Below are 15,624 nucleotides of genomic sequence, written 5' to 3' on the forward strand. Positions count from 1 at the left end.
ACTTTGACCAAGAAGAAGGAGACGCCGTACGTCTTCAGCGAGCGGGCGAGTTTCACGTAGCGCACCTTGGCCTCGATCTCACTCATGATGCCACAGTTCTTGTGGGCCTGGGAGGAGGGGGGGGGGAGAGGATAAAGAGCTGCATCCCCTTGCTCCCAAAATGACCCACTCATCCCCTCCCTGCCCCGTCGCTTCCCCAGCCCTTCGGCACCATCATCTTTCTGCAGATTCCCTCACACACGCACCCCCTCCCCATAGGCCTCGCCAGACCTCCAAGGCCCTTGGGAAGTAGAGGGTGCGCGGCAGAAGGGCAGTGGCCCACAACCTCCGGTTTCAAGAGCCCCTCCCCCTCACCAGGAAAATCTTCCGCTCCCCCTTCTGCTTGATGTACTCCTTTGGCAGAAAATCCTTCAAGCTGCACAAGGGGAAAGAGAGTCTCCCTCAGAGAAGAGCCTTCGGAGGCCTGACTTCCCCGATTTGTGCAGCCCTCGAGCCGAGGGGACTGCGGGGTCAAAGAACCCACCGCGACCTGGCCCCCAGGTATAGGCAGGCAGACTCACTCCAGAAATCCAGCCTTGTGCTTTTGCTCATTGTGAGGACCAAACTGGATCTGACACTGATACCCGGCAAACTCGCAGGCCTTGTCGAAGGAGACGGGGTGGGAGCCGTTCAGGATGTCGTCTCGGGCCTGGAGACAGATGAGCAAGATCAGCAGGGCCCCTCGGGGAGCCTCCTCGCTGTTCTTCCCTGGAAACGCCGGGCCTCCCTAAGCGGCCTCCTCCTTCCTACCTAGACGAGCCAAAACCGTCCCACGCCAGCCCAGAAAGTGGAGGGGAAATGCCCCAGGAGGCACCTGGACGTAGAGGAGGTTGAGCTGCACCGGGTCACGGGAATCCACGTTCTGGTCAGAGTAGAAGAACTTCCGCCGGAGGAGCAGCGTCTCGTTGTTGTCGACGCCCTGTTCGCGCAAAGTCCGTCCGTGATCCAGCCAGTTCACTGCACGAGGAGGCAGGGCAGGATGAGAGCCACCGAGGTCCCCTCCACCCGCGTCTCCCCCGAGCGCTCAGCCCAGCCCGGCTCACGTACGCTCGTCATCTGTGTGGAGCTTCTGCTTCAGCCTCTCCATCTTCTTCTCGTCGCGCAGGAGGGTCTTGTCCTTTCGGAGTGTGCCTGTCTGCTCCTCCTTCTTCTCCTCCAGGATCTCTCGCACCAGAGAGTACTCATCATAATTGGTGATGCCTGGGGGCACAAAGCGGCCTTGCTGGTGGACAAAAGTCGCCCTGCCCAGGGCCACAGGCACCTCAGCTTTGCTAACCCAGTTGTCCCTCCTGGCCCTGGGAGGGGAGGGGGGGGAAGGAAGGAGCCACAGAACAGAGATGGTCTCCTCACTCTTCCCCCTCCCCTCCTCTAGCCCAACTGCCTCCAGGCTGCTCACCGATCCGGGCACATATGGTCATGAGTATGTCAGTGACTGTCTTGGAGTCATCCACCATGACCGTCTTGACCGTCCCATCCAACATGCGGATCTTCAGAGGCCGCTGTTTCTTCTTGTACTCCATGGTGTCCTGGGAAGTCAGAGTTTGGGGGGAGGACGAATCAAGAAGGGCCACCATTGGGGGGAAGGGCACGGACAACCAAGGGGTTGGGAAAGGGAGCCAAGATGGCAGTCCCTCTCGGGGTCCACCTGCTGGACCATCAGCAAGGGCCTCCTCTTCCTCCTGAGCTGGCACAGTTGGGACTGTGCTGGACAGGCTCTATTCCTCCTCGAGATGCCAGCTCTGGGGGCGGGGTGGTGGTGGTGGAGAGGTCAGGTCCTTGGCTCGTCTCTGAGGGATGCTGCAAGATCCAGCCTTCTCCCCCACCAGCAAGAATTAAGAGGAGCCTCCATATGCAGGAGGTACCCACCTCTCTGCCTCTCTTAGGTGTGGTGCTTGGAAGGAGGCTGACACTGGGCCCAGCCAAAGGGAGCGGCTGACCTGGCTCTGGACTCAGAGCAATGCCATTGCAGAGGAATTTTAGTGGGCGTTTCTGGAGAAGTGGCTCTGCTTGGGGCCATGCATGTTCTGGTCAAGAGCCCCCTATCCGGGGGGGGGGAGAGTGGGGGGGGAGTTACGCTAGGCTACGAGCCAACTGCTATGGCTAGCGCTGGCATTCAGCCTTACCCTCTACCAATTCACTCTGTGCTGTCCTGGCTGACCAGAAAGCCCACCCGCAGGGAAGCACTCACCCCATTGCGGAGCATGTAGTAGTCCAGAGCCTTCCCGGCCTCCAACCATATCCCCTTTTTGGGGTCTTCGTCCGACAGAAAAAGGCCAAAGTCGTGGGCTGAAGAAAGAACAGCAGGAAGGAGGTTGGACTGAGGTGGGGTGGAGGAGGGCTTGAGGTCAGCCAATGATGCCCCGTAGCCACAGGGGCACAAGCAAAGGACAAGGTGCAAGCGGGGATTGTCATGTTTCCCCCAACGGCCCAGCCTCCTTGGCCCACTGCAGTTCCTGGTTGGTAGCCCACCCCCTTCTCCCTCTGCATATCCTTCTCCAATGAAAGCCTGGCCACTTACGCTGCCCCATCTGTGCCTCCGGCACCCGTTCCCGGATGATGCGGCAGGCGTCGTACACCATGGTGGAGGGCTCAAACTGCATCGTCTTCACCACATTGCCAATGCTTATCTTGAGCGATAAGGCCACCATGTTGGCGCCTGAGATGTCCCCTCTCCTGCTTCACCTGTTGAAGAAGGGCAGAGTGAGCAGGGTGCCACGAGGGGGAGAGAAGCAAGCGCCCCCAAGGGTGACCCAAGACGCCCCATTCGCAGAGCAGCTCAGCCTTCAACGTCCGGCGGCAATTCCGGGTGGAACCCAGAGTCCTTCCTTTCCCACAGGGAGAGACGCTGGTGCAGCCTCGAGAAGGGCAGATGGGAGGAGGAGGAGGCTGCAATTTCTTGCCCAACCCCACGTGACATGCCACAAGTTGGCTCCTTTGCCTTCGGAAGAGACCCGGAGCCTCTCAAACAGTAAGAAAAGCCAAGACGGCATTCCCTGTGTTGTGCCAACTCCCCCCTTCGGTCCCTGGCGCAGCTGCTTGGAGAGGGTAGCGGTCAAGAGGAGAACAGGAGGCTGCTGCCCCATGACCAGAAGTTCCCCTTTTACTGCAATCATCATGGAAAAGTGCAGAGCACCCATAGCCAAGCGCTGCTTCTGCCAGGCCCACGGCAGGGCAGCAGGAAGGGGTTGTGGCCTGGGGGGAGCCTGTGGGGCGAAGATGTGCCGCATCATGCCCACAGAAGGAAGCCCATCCTGGTGGAGCTGAGCTGATAAGGCCAGTGGTCAAAGGAGGCAGATTATGCCCAGATGGCCGGTGAGAGGAAACCGCCGAAGGAAGTCAGAAGGCCCGACCTAGCACCCGATGACTGTCTCCCCACCCCACCCCAACGGTCAGCGGAAGCCTTCTTCGGATGCCTCTGACACAAAGCGAAGATGGTGTCTGAAAAGAGGGGGCTGAAAAGAGGGGGCTGCGGAGGAAGGCGGGGGAGAGAGTTCTCCATCTTAGATTTAAAGCTGAGGATGCTCTTCCCGAAGGAGAAAAGGGGCTCCTCAAACTGGAAGGGCAGCCGTGCCACAAAACAGAGGTGCCGACACCGCACTGTGCCGTACTGCACCCTGTCACCTGCGCCCTTTCATCACGCCCCACTGCCTTCCCCTAGCTCAAACAGTGGGGCCGGCAGCTGTTTCCGGGGAGGGGTTGCCTTCTGGACCTCAAGGACCTGAAGGTGGCTCGCAAGGGGTGCCCACCGGACCCACCCCGGATGTTTCTGATGCCCCTGCCTTTAGGGCCTTTTGTGCCATTGCCAGAGGCAGCCTGGCAGGGAGGTGGGGTCTGCCCCAGCCTGCAGCCCCTCCCCCACCCTCGAAGGTCCTGGATAAGGCAGAGGCTTCTGCTCTGTCCCTCTGCCCTCCCCCCATCCCCCTGGGGCTGCTCTGGGTACCTGACTCTGCCCAGCCCTTTGCAGTCCTTGGATAGGGAGCCCTCTCGCTTCGGCCTCCGCGCAGGGCAGGACTATCCTATGTGCACCCCAGCAGCTGCAGCCCCTTTCCTCTCATCTGAACCCAAGGCCAGCCCCGCTTCGGCTTGGCCGGGCCACACCCCAAGGCCCCTCCCCTCGATGGCACCAGCCAGTCAGCTGAATTTGGACGCCCTGCCCCATCTCACCCCAAACCGTCCAGGAGCCTCAGTGAAGGCGGCGCCTGGGCAGGGATGGGCAGCTCCTGCCCCAAGTCAGAAAGCCCATCCACCAGGCATCTTTTCTACACCCACACTGAGGATTGGCAACTCCAGCCCACCAAGCCAGCAGGAGAGGCTCGTGAGGAAGCTCACCTTCCTGCCCGAAACCAGACCTGATGTTTGGCCAACCGTGGAAGATTCCATTTTTGGGGAGGGGAGGACCAGAGCCAGGCATCCCAGGATGGTCATAAGCTGGAGGTGTGTCTATCCCTGCTCCTCCCCCCCCCCGTGCTAACCCACAAGTACGAAGGCTAAGACCACCCTCCCCCATCTGTCACTTTGTGGTCACAGGTGGAATTGACCCTCCTTTCCGAAGGGATCCAGAAACCCCGGTCACACCAGAAGGACCACTGGGAGGAAGGCGAAATGAGGCTCTGCCCGCTGCTGCTGCTGCTCCTGGGTGGTCTCACTGGGTTTTACTGCCTTTACTGTTAGGCTCCAGGATGTTGCCCACCAACCCCAACTGGCTCAGAAATCAGCCAATTCTCTACCTGCCCCATCCTGGAAAGGGGCTTGGAGTGGTGGTGGTGGTGGGGGGGGTTAATCTTGTTAATGTCACAGGTCAACAATGGGAGGAAAAGGCCCAAGAACTGGCCAGAGGAGGCGGCAAAACCAATTTCTCAAACCCCCCCCCCCGTTGAGATATTGGCTTTGCCGCCTCCACTGGCATGCTCTGCCCGGCTCTGAGCTCCCCCTTCTTCAAATTAAGCTGACTTTGTAATAATGCCGCTGGGGTGTGTGTGAAAAGCCCTAATAAGCAGGCATATACATAGAATGAAGGCTACTGCTAAGCTTGTAAGCCGCCCTGAGTCTTCGGAGAAGGGCAGGATATAAATGGAATTAAAATAAATAAAATAAAATATACCCACGGGGCTGTTCCGAGATCTCAGTCAAGAAGCAACTGGTAATGGGGCAACTTCCTTCCTGCTTCTGCCCCAGACTCCTCCCAGGCCTCCCCCGAAGAGGCAAGTGCTCCTCCCACATACACACACAGGCCGGGGAAGACATTCCAGGGCTGCATTCTCAGCATGCCCCAAAGACGTGCTTGCAGGGGAGGCCCCCACCTTCCCCCCCCCACCCCGCTGGCTCTGCGCATCAAACTGCACTCCTTGCTTATCCCCAGGCATGCCAGAGGCTCTGTGGTCTTGGGGGGGGGGGAGAAAGGAGAGGTGGGCCTCTGCCTAAGCACCCTCCCTCCCCCCTTCGAAAGAGGAAGCAGGGCCAGCAGCCAATGGGGTGGGGGACTTCTGCGCTTTCCTTCCCAGTTCCCAGAAGACATTCTCCAGCTGTGCTTGGGTTACACTTCCCCTTTCTCGTAGCCCCCAACCCTCCTTCCAACTGTAACAGGAGAAGCAGACCCCTCTCTGCAAGATGGAAGGGAAGCCTTCCCCCCCCCCCATTCCCCAGCCCTCCTGGTCAACGTGACTGTCTGTTAGAAGTTGGCAAACTTCAGGGTCCCATGGTGCTTTTCCTCTCTCTGGTCCCAGACTCCCCATGCTGCCACACAGTCCTTAACCCCCAGCTCAGGCTCATTTTGTGAGCTCCAGCATCCTACAAAAGACTTCCAAAGGTGGGAGGACACAACACACACACCCCGCACAGACACAGCCTTTCCTCCGTTTCCTACTGATGCCACAAGACTGGCTCACCGAACACAGAGACGGCATTACCTTCGCTGGCACTGCTTGCCAGCTTCAATCCTCAAATCCAAAGCCGCCGCCACCCCACCCCCCCGGAGTGCGGGCTTAAACCTGCATGTCTTTTGCCCTCCCCCCATACTTGGTAAGGCTTTGTTGCCACTACTCTGCCTGCCCTAGAACTAGGGAAAAAAACACGGGAGAAAGGGGAAGGAAGCCCACGCCGCCCCCACAGAAGGTCACCTAGTGAAGCAGGAAGGAGGGCAACCAAGGGAATACGCTTACCGGGAGGCTGCAGAGCGGAAGCAGAGCTGGCCTAGACAGCCCCCAAAGCCTCCCCTGGCCTTGGCAGTGCCACCAAGAGCTTCTCTCCTCCTGCACGGACAGCGGCTGCACCCGTCTCTGGGCAATAAAGGCCGCGGCCACCTGTTTTGCTCTAAATCGCCTCTAATGCGGCCTTGGAATTGTCAACTGCATTGGACACTGTGTGCGTGTGTGTGTGTGTGTATACGCATGTTCGATGAGCCAATTTCTTAAAACGGAAGTGCAAGAGATCAACCCCTTCAGCAAGCAGCAGAAGCTGTCGGATGGGCCTCCAATGCTACTGGGAGACGGGAGGAACAGGGGTGCTCTAGCCAATTCAGGGAATTGTGTTGGCAAACTATCTGCCGAACGGGCTGGATAAGAGGGTGGGGGAGGCTGACCGGGCCCCCCCCTTCCCCCCCTGATTTCCTAAGAGAAATGCTGTGCTTGGACACGTAACAGCAGCACTTTTGAAGAGGGAACCCTGTCTGGGGTGGTGGTCACAGATCTCCCCCTTAACCTACACATCCTCTCCCCCAGATGGACCAGACTATCTGGGACTGGGAGGGGCCAAAATGTAGGCAGCTGCAGACCAGGGTCTGATCATTCACTAGTGGGGTTCAGCTTGAGCTTGGGCTCTCGACTTTGAATTACTTCAGTTTTTAACAAGTAACCTTTCTGGGTCCTGGGTTCAATTTTCAAGTCCCAGGGCTTCAGCACCCCACAGTTGCCAGAGAGCCAGACCTTCCTTTGCAGGAGATGTATGTGTACGTGCGTGTGTGTATGTGTGTGTGTGTGGCTGGGGGTAGCCACACAGGCTCAGGCATTCTCAGCTCAGTCAAAAACAGTAAAGCAGCGTCCAACGAGCCTTTGCCAAGCCTCTGGTGCAGCCGGATGCAAAGACAGGCGGTCATTCAAAACAGCGCTAATGGACCTGCCTGCAGCAGATGCCTGACTGCCCTGGGCCAAGCGCCCCCCTGAACCCCTGCCCTTCTTTCCTCACACTTTACTTTTCATGATAACACAGAAATCGGGAATTGGAATAAAAGCTGCCAACCTTCTAGCTTGGATGAGCCCCGAGCCCCAAAGGAAGATGGCAGCACCATTCAAACTTAAAACTCTGCATGACGTGGGGCACAGGTGTGATGCCCCTCCCCCAGGGTGGATTTGATTTAAATCAAGTCAATTTAAATCACCATTTAAAATCACCATTTAAAACACTCGTAAAAAGGCTTGATTTAAATCAACTCGATTTAAATCATAATGTTTAAAGAGCAACTGTCATCTCTGTCCCGCAGCGGCTCTTCCTCTGACCCGCTGTTGACGCGCCGACAGTCCCATTCACTTTTATGGGATGGCTGGTGATGCAGCAGTGGCACAAGCAGGTGAGGGACGTGGCGGGCAGCATGTGAATGGGTGCCCACTAGCAGGCGCTGCCATGACGGATCTGAAATGACAGGTGCTCTCTAAATGTAACGACTCATTCTTGCTGGTAGTTAGAATCTTTAATGTTATTATTTGCAAACAAAATGAAGGTTTCCTATTCGGAATAAGAAGCTGTCTGGTTAGTAAAACAGCGATATCGGAATCGATTTTAGGTTAATAGGTTAATCTCACATAGCTGGAGAACTACTCAAATTCTTTTATTTAATTAAAATACTTAAGATGCATTTGTCTTCAAACAATCATACAGTTTGTAGCATACATCGATTTGCAAAAAGATAGGACAGAGGAATATTCCTGAATTTTGTTTTATGATTTATCTCTTGGTTACTGTGAAATTATGGGAATACATCGATGCAGTGCACGTTATCTCAGTTTGCAGAGAGAACATTAGAATCATTGAATGAGTTTACCAAAAACGTAAATGTTGCAGCATAGAGCCTCACGCTACATAACTAAGCTCCATTTCATGCTGGATAAACTAAATTATTAATTATTAATGCATCTTAAATAGAAAATGATATTTAGTTAGTTTTTTTATTCCCAAAGCATTTTATTAAAATAAATTTGATAACAATAAAAAAATCCAATTTAAATTTTTAAAAAATGCGATTTTTTTTTTAAAAAAATCATTATTATCTACCCTGCCCTCCCCTCAGTTGGACCCCAGGACCAACCAGAGCCAAGCACTGGCAGCACCAGGCAGGAGCTCCAGGGAGTCTCAGGTGGGGGTGGGGGGGTTGCTTCATGCAGAGCAGAATCAGCAGCAACAGTGGAGGAATGAGTGGGGGGCACAATGGGGAAGCACGAATGGACCCAAAACAACACTGGATCCCATTTCTATTCTAGACCTGGCCCTGAAGACTTTTGTAAACCCATTAATGTATTTGAAGTTCAGAATTTTAAAAGGCAGCCTGAATTCCTCCCCCCCACCACCCTCAAAAAATATGCAGAGTCGCGTGCCAGGTGTTTGCTAAAGGTTTATCCCTCCATCCTCCGTCCAGGAACTCCCAGAGAACACCTGGGGGAGCAGAGCCTTAACGTTGAATGGCTTGAAAATAATTTGGGGCGCTGACCGTCTCTACAGAAATACTAAACAGCCTAAGAACAAATAAGGAAGAAGGAGGAAGACAAGCAGCGAGGACACGGGCCCAGCTGCATTCCTTCTCTGCGTTTCAGTTTGTGGCACAGAACAAGGAGTCTGCCAGGCTCAGCTCTTGGCTGCGACAGGCAGATGAAAATGGGGGCCCAGAGGGCAAGGGGGGGGAGCCAAGTCCGGAACAGGAATAGGTGGACGACTCCTTGATGCAGGAAAGTCACCCACCTGAGGGTCCTGCGGGGAAGGTGGTCGAGCGGAGACCTTTAACCTTACGCGTCACCACCCTGGAAAGGCAGAGCCGGAAACTTTCAAAAGGTAAAGCCCGTTCCAGCTGAAAGGGCCATGCAGCATGCAATGGGAAGGCCTCCTCCTCCTCCTCCTCCTCCTCCTCCTAAGCCAGCCTGAAGCTCACTGTGCCAAGGCTAAAGGCTTCCGAGAGCCCCAGTGCAAGGGGGAGAGCGGGTGCCAGGAGCACCCCAAGGCCAGCCAAGCCACTCAAGTCCCTCGACCCTTTTCCGCACTGCTCAAAGGGAGCAGGGTGGCTGCTCTTTAAGAGAGCTTCCCAAAGCCTCAGCACCATACTGGGAGGGAGGGAGGGAGGAAGGGAGGGAGGGAGGGAGGAAGGGAGGAAGGGAGGAAGGAAGGAAGGAAGGAAGGAAGGAAGGAAGGAAGGAAGGAAGGAAGGAAGGAAGGGAGGGAGGGAGGGAGGGAGGGAGGCAGGGAGGGAGCCACCCACCAGGACCACTGAGTCAGGGCCATCGCTCCACAAAAGAGAAATGCAACAGGAAATGGCTCACCCGCCCAGCTTCCACTGCTCTGCTGTGGCCTGGGCTAGAGTTGACAGGCTTCGGAACAGCCAGGGCTCTCCTCCTTCCCTTCCCCACACGCCACCTCCTGCCTGCCTTCCTGCTAAGGGGGGTGGGGAGAAGAGAGCCTGCCCTGGGTTAGGCCATTCCAAGCCAGTCAGCGCCCTCCCCCCCCAGCGTGGGGTCCATTGCAGCCCCACCCTTTCTGAGCTGGGCCTACTTTCCCTGACTCTGCCCTGGAGCAGCCAAGGGCCTGCTGGGATCCAGCCAGCCCCCGGCTCCCCCAAAGGAAGCACAATGTCTGTAGCCTTTGGCACAGTGGCAGATGTGGAGGGGAGCCTTCGGCCTAAAACCTCTGGAGGTGGAAAGCAGCCTCGCCTGCTCCCTGGCTCTACAGGGCAGAAGACTCTCCCCTCCAGGACGGCTCCTGGTCAGCTGCCCGCAGGCCCACTTCCTGTCCATCCAGCTCATGGCTGTCTCAACAGCCTCTGCTGATGCTAAAGCTCCCTCCCACTCATTCTGGGCTCACTGGAAGGGCAAAGGGGTCAGGGGCCGAGAGGGTGCCAGCTGTGCAGACCCAGAGGCCCCCAGCAAGAGGATGCCCCTTCCAGCATTCCAAAGTGCCCCAAAGAAGGGGGGGGAAGAGGAAGTGCCACCCCCAGAGCCAAAAACAGCCTCCACGACTCCCTCCCAACAAAAGCCATCCTGGGATGGTTGTCCCGTTGCCTGGCTCTCCCTAAACCAGAAACCAGGAGGAGTGGAGGGAGGTGGCCAACGCACACCCAGCTTCTTCTCTGTCCCCACCAAGTTTGGAAGACCTACTCTCCAGAGGGGACCTTCGGCTGAAGGTCTCCTCTGCCATACGGGCTGTCCCGTGGCAGGCCAGCCGGCTAAGGGCAGCTGCACAAGGCCTGAGGCGCCAGCCTGAACCCTGCGGGGGCACTCTTGGGTGCGCCTTATCCCTCCCAAATGAGAAACTAGCAGATTCCAGCCAGGAGGAGGAGGAGGAGGCAAAAGAGTCCACAATAATTGCTACCAAATATGGAATGGCTGGCCACCTCTGGCCATGGCCTCAGCAACAGCAGCAGTGGGGGGGGAGGGGAAGAGAGGCTGCAGGGCCTCTATTTGGAGACAGAGAGAACCACAACACTAAGAACTGGCAGATGGCATAGCGCCCAACAGAGAGGGGGGTCTGGGTTGCTCTTGGGCCAGAGGCTGAAAGTGAAGGGGAACCCCCTGCCAATCCTGGACCAGCTCCCTGAGACGACCTCCCCACCCTGGGCAAACATACCACTGTCCCTTTGGAGCCCCAGGCATGATTTGTGGCAAGTTTGTGGGGTTTCTTACCCTCTTCAGCTTTCAAGTACTCTAACCCAACTTGTAGGGGGCAGCCCTGGATGTCAGGGCAAGGTGGAGGGGCCCTTGGCCCACACAAGGCATTGCTAAGCGCAGCTGCAGCCAAAGGCTCTGCATCCAGTGGGCAGAAGCCCCACTTCTGCAGCTAAAAGAAACAAGGGAGATGCTGAGCTGTGCCTGGTGACACCTGGCAATGCCCTTTCAAGCTGAGCTCTGCAAGTCAACTTCCAGGTGGGAGAAAAGCTGGCTGCCTGCTCTACCTCCAGAGGGCACACCTGCTGCCTCTCTCGGCTCCAGCAAAAAGAAGTGCCGAGGAAACCCAAGGTCACAGAGCTTTGAGTGGGGGTAGGGGTGGGGGGTTCCCACAGGCTTCCTAGAGCCCCTCGCGAAGCAAGCTACAACGGGATCGCCAGCCCTCCACCAAGTAAGAGCAGCTTGAGAAAGGAACAGAAAGTGGAAATCAACTTGGCAGCCACCAAAGAGCAAAGCAGTAAACCAAAGCAGATTACTGCAGAGAAAACAGACTACTCCAAATTTCACAGCTCCATTTTTAGTAGGTTAAAAAATATTGGCAGTCGTTTCGATCAAAACGGCCCAAAACTTTTGACAAAGCCTTCAGCCTCTCGGCTGCCGTTTGTGGTTTTATTTCTTCCTGCAAACACTCGCCTGCTAATTCTGGAGTACAGCATTGCACAAGACACAACTGGTGCTATAAACCTATCGCGGTGCTCTTTTTTCTTTCTTTCTTTTTTTTTTAAAGTGCATCTTTGATACTCTTCTTGTTCAGGAAATGTCTGCTAGCAAGCAACCAAACTCAAGAGAACAACCAGGGGCTCCACAATTCAAGCCCTGAGCAGCTACAAGATTCCCTTCTATTGAAAAAAAAAAATATTTCAGAAATCTAACAGAGAGACCTCTTCATGCAGAGACCCCGTCACCAGTCAGAAATGCCCCTCCCTCAGCCCCTGGCCTGCACCCCCCCCCCCAGCACAGCGCCATAAAAGGGACTATTTTGTTCACATTCGGTTGAATATTGAAACTCCGCCTTCCCCCCCCTTCCTGGAATTTAAGGAGCAGGCGAGGTTCTCCCTCTTTTGCTGCAACCACCAACCACCCTGCAAAGTAGACTGGCTAACCTAGGGGGGGTGGGGTTGCCACCGGGGGGGGGAGGAAAGGGGGGGGCGGTCCGAGCGCTGCAGAGTGGGGAGCCGCGCGTGGGAGGGAATCCCGAAGTTCCTCCTTTCCGCTTTCCTTACGCCCAAAGCCCAACTTTCTCGGAGGCCTCTCTCGGAGTGGCAGGACCGCCTTCCCCCCCCCCTCCCCACGCCCGAGTCCAGCCAAGAGGGGAGCCGGGGGGCCGGCCAGGAGGGAGGGAGGGAGGGAGGGAGGGGGGCAAAGCGCTGCCGGCTAAAGACAGGAGAGCCCCGAAACTCTCGGGGAGGGGGGGCTGCACGGGAGCCCCGGGGATCCCCAGGCCAGGAGACGGAAGGAGGGCGGGAAGGGATGGGAACGGCGAAGAAGGCAGGGTCGCCCGCCTTGCGGAGCGACGCCTTCCTCTGCAAGGAACCCCGAAGGCCCAGGGCAGCGAAGGCCCCGCGGCTTCCAGGGACCCTCCCCTCTCGACCGGGGTGGAGGCGAAGGCAGAGTCGCAGCCAACTTCTCCCCGCCTAGCCGGGCAGACTTGGAGTTAGGGGCCGGCGAGACTCCCGGCGCCCGCCGCTTTGTGGCCGTCCTGCAAACCAGGACAGGGCTGGACGGGACGGGCTGCCTGCGGAGGAGCGGCGGCGGCGGCGCCCGGGCCCTCCTCGGCCCTGGCGTTGGGGCTCCGGGCCCTTCCCAGAGGGCGGGCGAGGGCCGGAGCGGCGCCCCGTCGTCCCGCGGCAGCCTCTCCCTGCCCGCCGGGCGCGCGGCTGGCTGGGCTTCCCGGGGAGCGACGGCGGCGGCTTCGCGTTCGTACCTGCGGGGCGAGGCGGCGGCGGCGGCGGCGGCGGCAGCTGGGCTGTGAGCGAGGGCGGGAGGGCCGCCCCACCTCCCGCTTGGCCCCGCCCCGCCCGCCAGGCGCCTCCCCACCAGGGCGCATGCCTGCGGCCCGGGCCGTCGTGGGGGTGGGGGGGGAAGTCTCCCTCCTTCCCTCGCAGCCGCCGCCGCTTTGCCGGGAATGCACCCCCCCCTTCGAAACGTCTCTTCGCGGTCGTGGGCGCGTCGTCGGGCCGAGGGGAGAAGCGAAGCGGCGGAGCCCTCTTCCATCGAGGGGGGCCTGGGAGAGCCGAATCCCGGCACCCCGCCGGGCCTCGTCCGCTTTCTCCCGGGTGGGCCGGCACCTTCCTCCGCGCGGTGGTCTTTCGGACCTGGGTCTTCGAAGAGTTCTTGCTCCCGGTACTTCAACTCCCAGAATTCCTTGGCCGATCTAGAAGCTCGCTTTCAAGCCGGGGAGTTCTGGGAGTTTGAAGTCCGTCCGTGTTAGACTGGCCAAGCGGTGCTCTGTCTGGAGCAGGCGTCTTCAAACTTGGCCCTTTTATGACTTGTGGACTTCCAACTCCCAGAATTCCTCAGCCAGCGTGTCTGGCCGAGGAATTCTGGGAGTTGAAGTCCACAAGTCATAAAAGGGCCAAGTTTGAAGACCCCTGGTCTGGAGGTTCGGTTCCGCGCTTTTGTTGCTTTTAAGTGAGTGGAGAATATCGGAATGCAGCCCCCACCCCCACCCCCCTTCTGTGCTGCTGGATTCCGCACCGGCGTCTGTCCCTGGGGCGTCGAGCGAAGAACCTCTGCAAGATGCCCTGGGCAAAGTTTCCCGGGGCTGCCCCGATAAAGCAGGCGGCGACCTCCCTGGGGCAGCAACAACGGAGGAAGGTTGCTTTGGTGACCCCGGCAGAGGCGGCGATCGAGGCCTCACCGGAGCAGGCAGTATAGAAAAACACCCCGGTGGGCAAGACGCTGATGATGTTGCCGGACAAGGGGCTCGTCTGACTCTCACAACATGCTGCCAAGGAAGAGCTGAGGGTCCTTCAGGGCTCTAATGGTGTTTACCGTGGTCTAAGACCTCCAGAACCTCTAGTTGCTGATGCTGCTGTGCAAGCAAAGAAAATGCGTAGGTGCAAAGACAAAATTACATTAGGAACCTGGAACATAAAGCAGTTCTTGGGCAGCCCTTGCAGCTACCGGTGGCCAGTTTGTTTCAGGGTCCAATTCAAGGTGTAGGTTAGCACCGTTAAAGCCCTTCATGGCATGGATCCAGGGTCACCTGATTGCGTTGGGCAGCTATAGATATTGGATTAAGAAATAAAGAAATAAAGAAATGAAATCCGAGGAACCAGCCCCAATGGGAGAATGGCATCTTAGTTAATGGATTCCTCAAACCCCCCACCTCATTCCCATTTGCATTTTGCTCCCTTCATTTTGATTAATGGAATTTTAACTGATTTAAATTTGTATGCTATTTAAATGTGTGTTTTAGTGTTTTATATAATCTAATTGTATGAGGATGAAGGTTCGTTCTCCAAGCTTGTGGGTTGGCTTCCGAATGTTTTGTTACCGTGCTAGGTAACATCTTCAGCAGAGTTTAGGGGATGTCAATGTCAGTGTTCTATTATTTATAAGGGCTTATAAGGTGTGTAAGGAACATTCAGGAATAATTTTCACTTTCAAGAGGGACAAATCAAGGTTAACCTTTATCATGAGCCATGGTGGCACAGTGGTTAGAATGCAGCAGTGCAGACAAACTCTGCCCAGTGCCAGGAGTTCAATCCTGACTGGCTCAAGGTTGACTTTAGCCTTCTATCCTTCCAAGATCAGTAAAAGGAGGACCCAGATTGTTGGAGAGTGCAAAATGCTGATTCTAAATCACTTAGGGCTATAAAGCACAATGAAGCTGTATATAAATCTAAGTGCTATTGCTAAGTGCTATCATCTTTGCTATCTGATTTTCTTATAGAAATATTAACAATAGCATTGCATGACCACACAGAAATTAAAAAGAGATTAAAGTAGGAGAAGGAAGTTATCTACTACACTTACTACTTACTACTACTACTTACTAAGTAAAGGTAAAGGTTCCCCCGCACGTGCGTGCTAGTCGTTTCCGACTCTAGGGGCCGGTGCTCATCTCCGTTTCAAAGCCGAAGAGCCATCGCTTGTCTGAGGACGTCTCCGTGGTCATGTGGCCGGCATGACTAGACGCCAAAGGCGCACAGAACGCTGTTACCTTCCCACCATAGTGGTCCCTATTTTTCTACTTGCATTTTTACATGCTTTCGAACTGCTAGGTTGGCAGAAGCTGGGACGAGTAACAGGCACTCACTCTGCTACGCGGCACTCGGGATTCGACCCACCAAACTGCCGACCTTCTGATCGACAAGCTCAGCGTCCTAACCCACTGAGCCACCCAAAAGGATGTACTCTGTGTGCAGAATGATTTCCAGAGCTTGGGGCAGGAACTCAGCAGAATAGGCTGTTGGCTATTACCAGTGTAGGAGCAAAATGGAAAAGGCCAGCGTATAGCAGAATTTAATATGTGGCTAAAGGAGTGGTGTAAAGGAGAAGGCTTTGGTTATATTAGTCACAATGTCTGTAGCTAGTGCAATGAAAAAATGTACAAAAGAGATGGTCTGCATCCATCCAAGAAAGGGACTGAGTTACTTGGCAATAAATTCACAGCTTTTCTGGAGACATTTAAAAACTAAACAACGGGGACAGTGAGTTAATTGAT

At 56.1% G+C, this 15,624-nt stretch overlaps 1 protein-coding gene across 5 annotated transcripts in view; it reads right to left on the reverse strand.

Annotated features, from left to right (window-relative positions):
* Positions 1-12,949, reverse strand: part of TLN1 (talin 1) — a 37,116-nt gene extending 24,167 nt beyond the window's left edge. Inside the window, exons 1-9 of one of the 5 annotated variants that reach the window (XR_014491076.1) lie at positions 12,877-12,949; positions 2,558-2,721; positions 2,228-2,325; positions 1,436-1,565; positions 1,087-1,239; positions 854-996; positions 561-688; positions 355-415; positions 3-107 (exon numbers count right to left, since the gene is read on the reverse strand). Coding sequence is in view for 4 of the 5 variants with exons in the window: in XM_083351518.1 (XP_083207644.1) it covers positions 3-107; positions 355-415; positions 561-688; positions 854-996; positions 1,087-1,239; positions 1,436-1,565; positions 2,228-2,325; positions 2,558-2,687 (948 nt within the window). In the remaining variant the exon portion in view is untranslated. Of the gene's footprint in view, positions 1-2; positions 108-354; positions 416-560; positions 689-853; positions 997-1,086; positions 1,240-1,435; positions 1,566-2,227; positions 2,326-2,557; positions 2,722-3,979; positions 4,039-12,876 lie in introns of those variants that run through there. The other 4 variants (XM_083351518.1, XM_083351520.1, XM_083351519.1 and 1 more) reach the window with 4 other exon arrangements.
* Positions 12,950-15,624: the final 2,675 nt, after the last annotated feature.

This window comes from Vipera ursinii, assembly GCF_947247035.1.
Source record: "Vipera ursinii genome assembly, chromosome: 2".
Taxonomy (NCBI): domain Eukaryota; kingdom Metazoa; phylum Chordata; class Lepidosauria; order Squamata; family Viperidae; genus Vipera; species Vipera ursinii.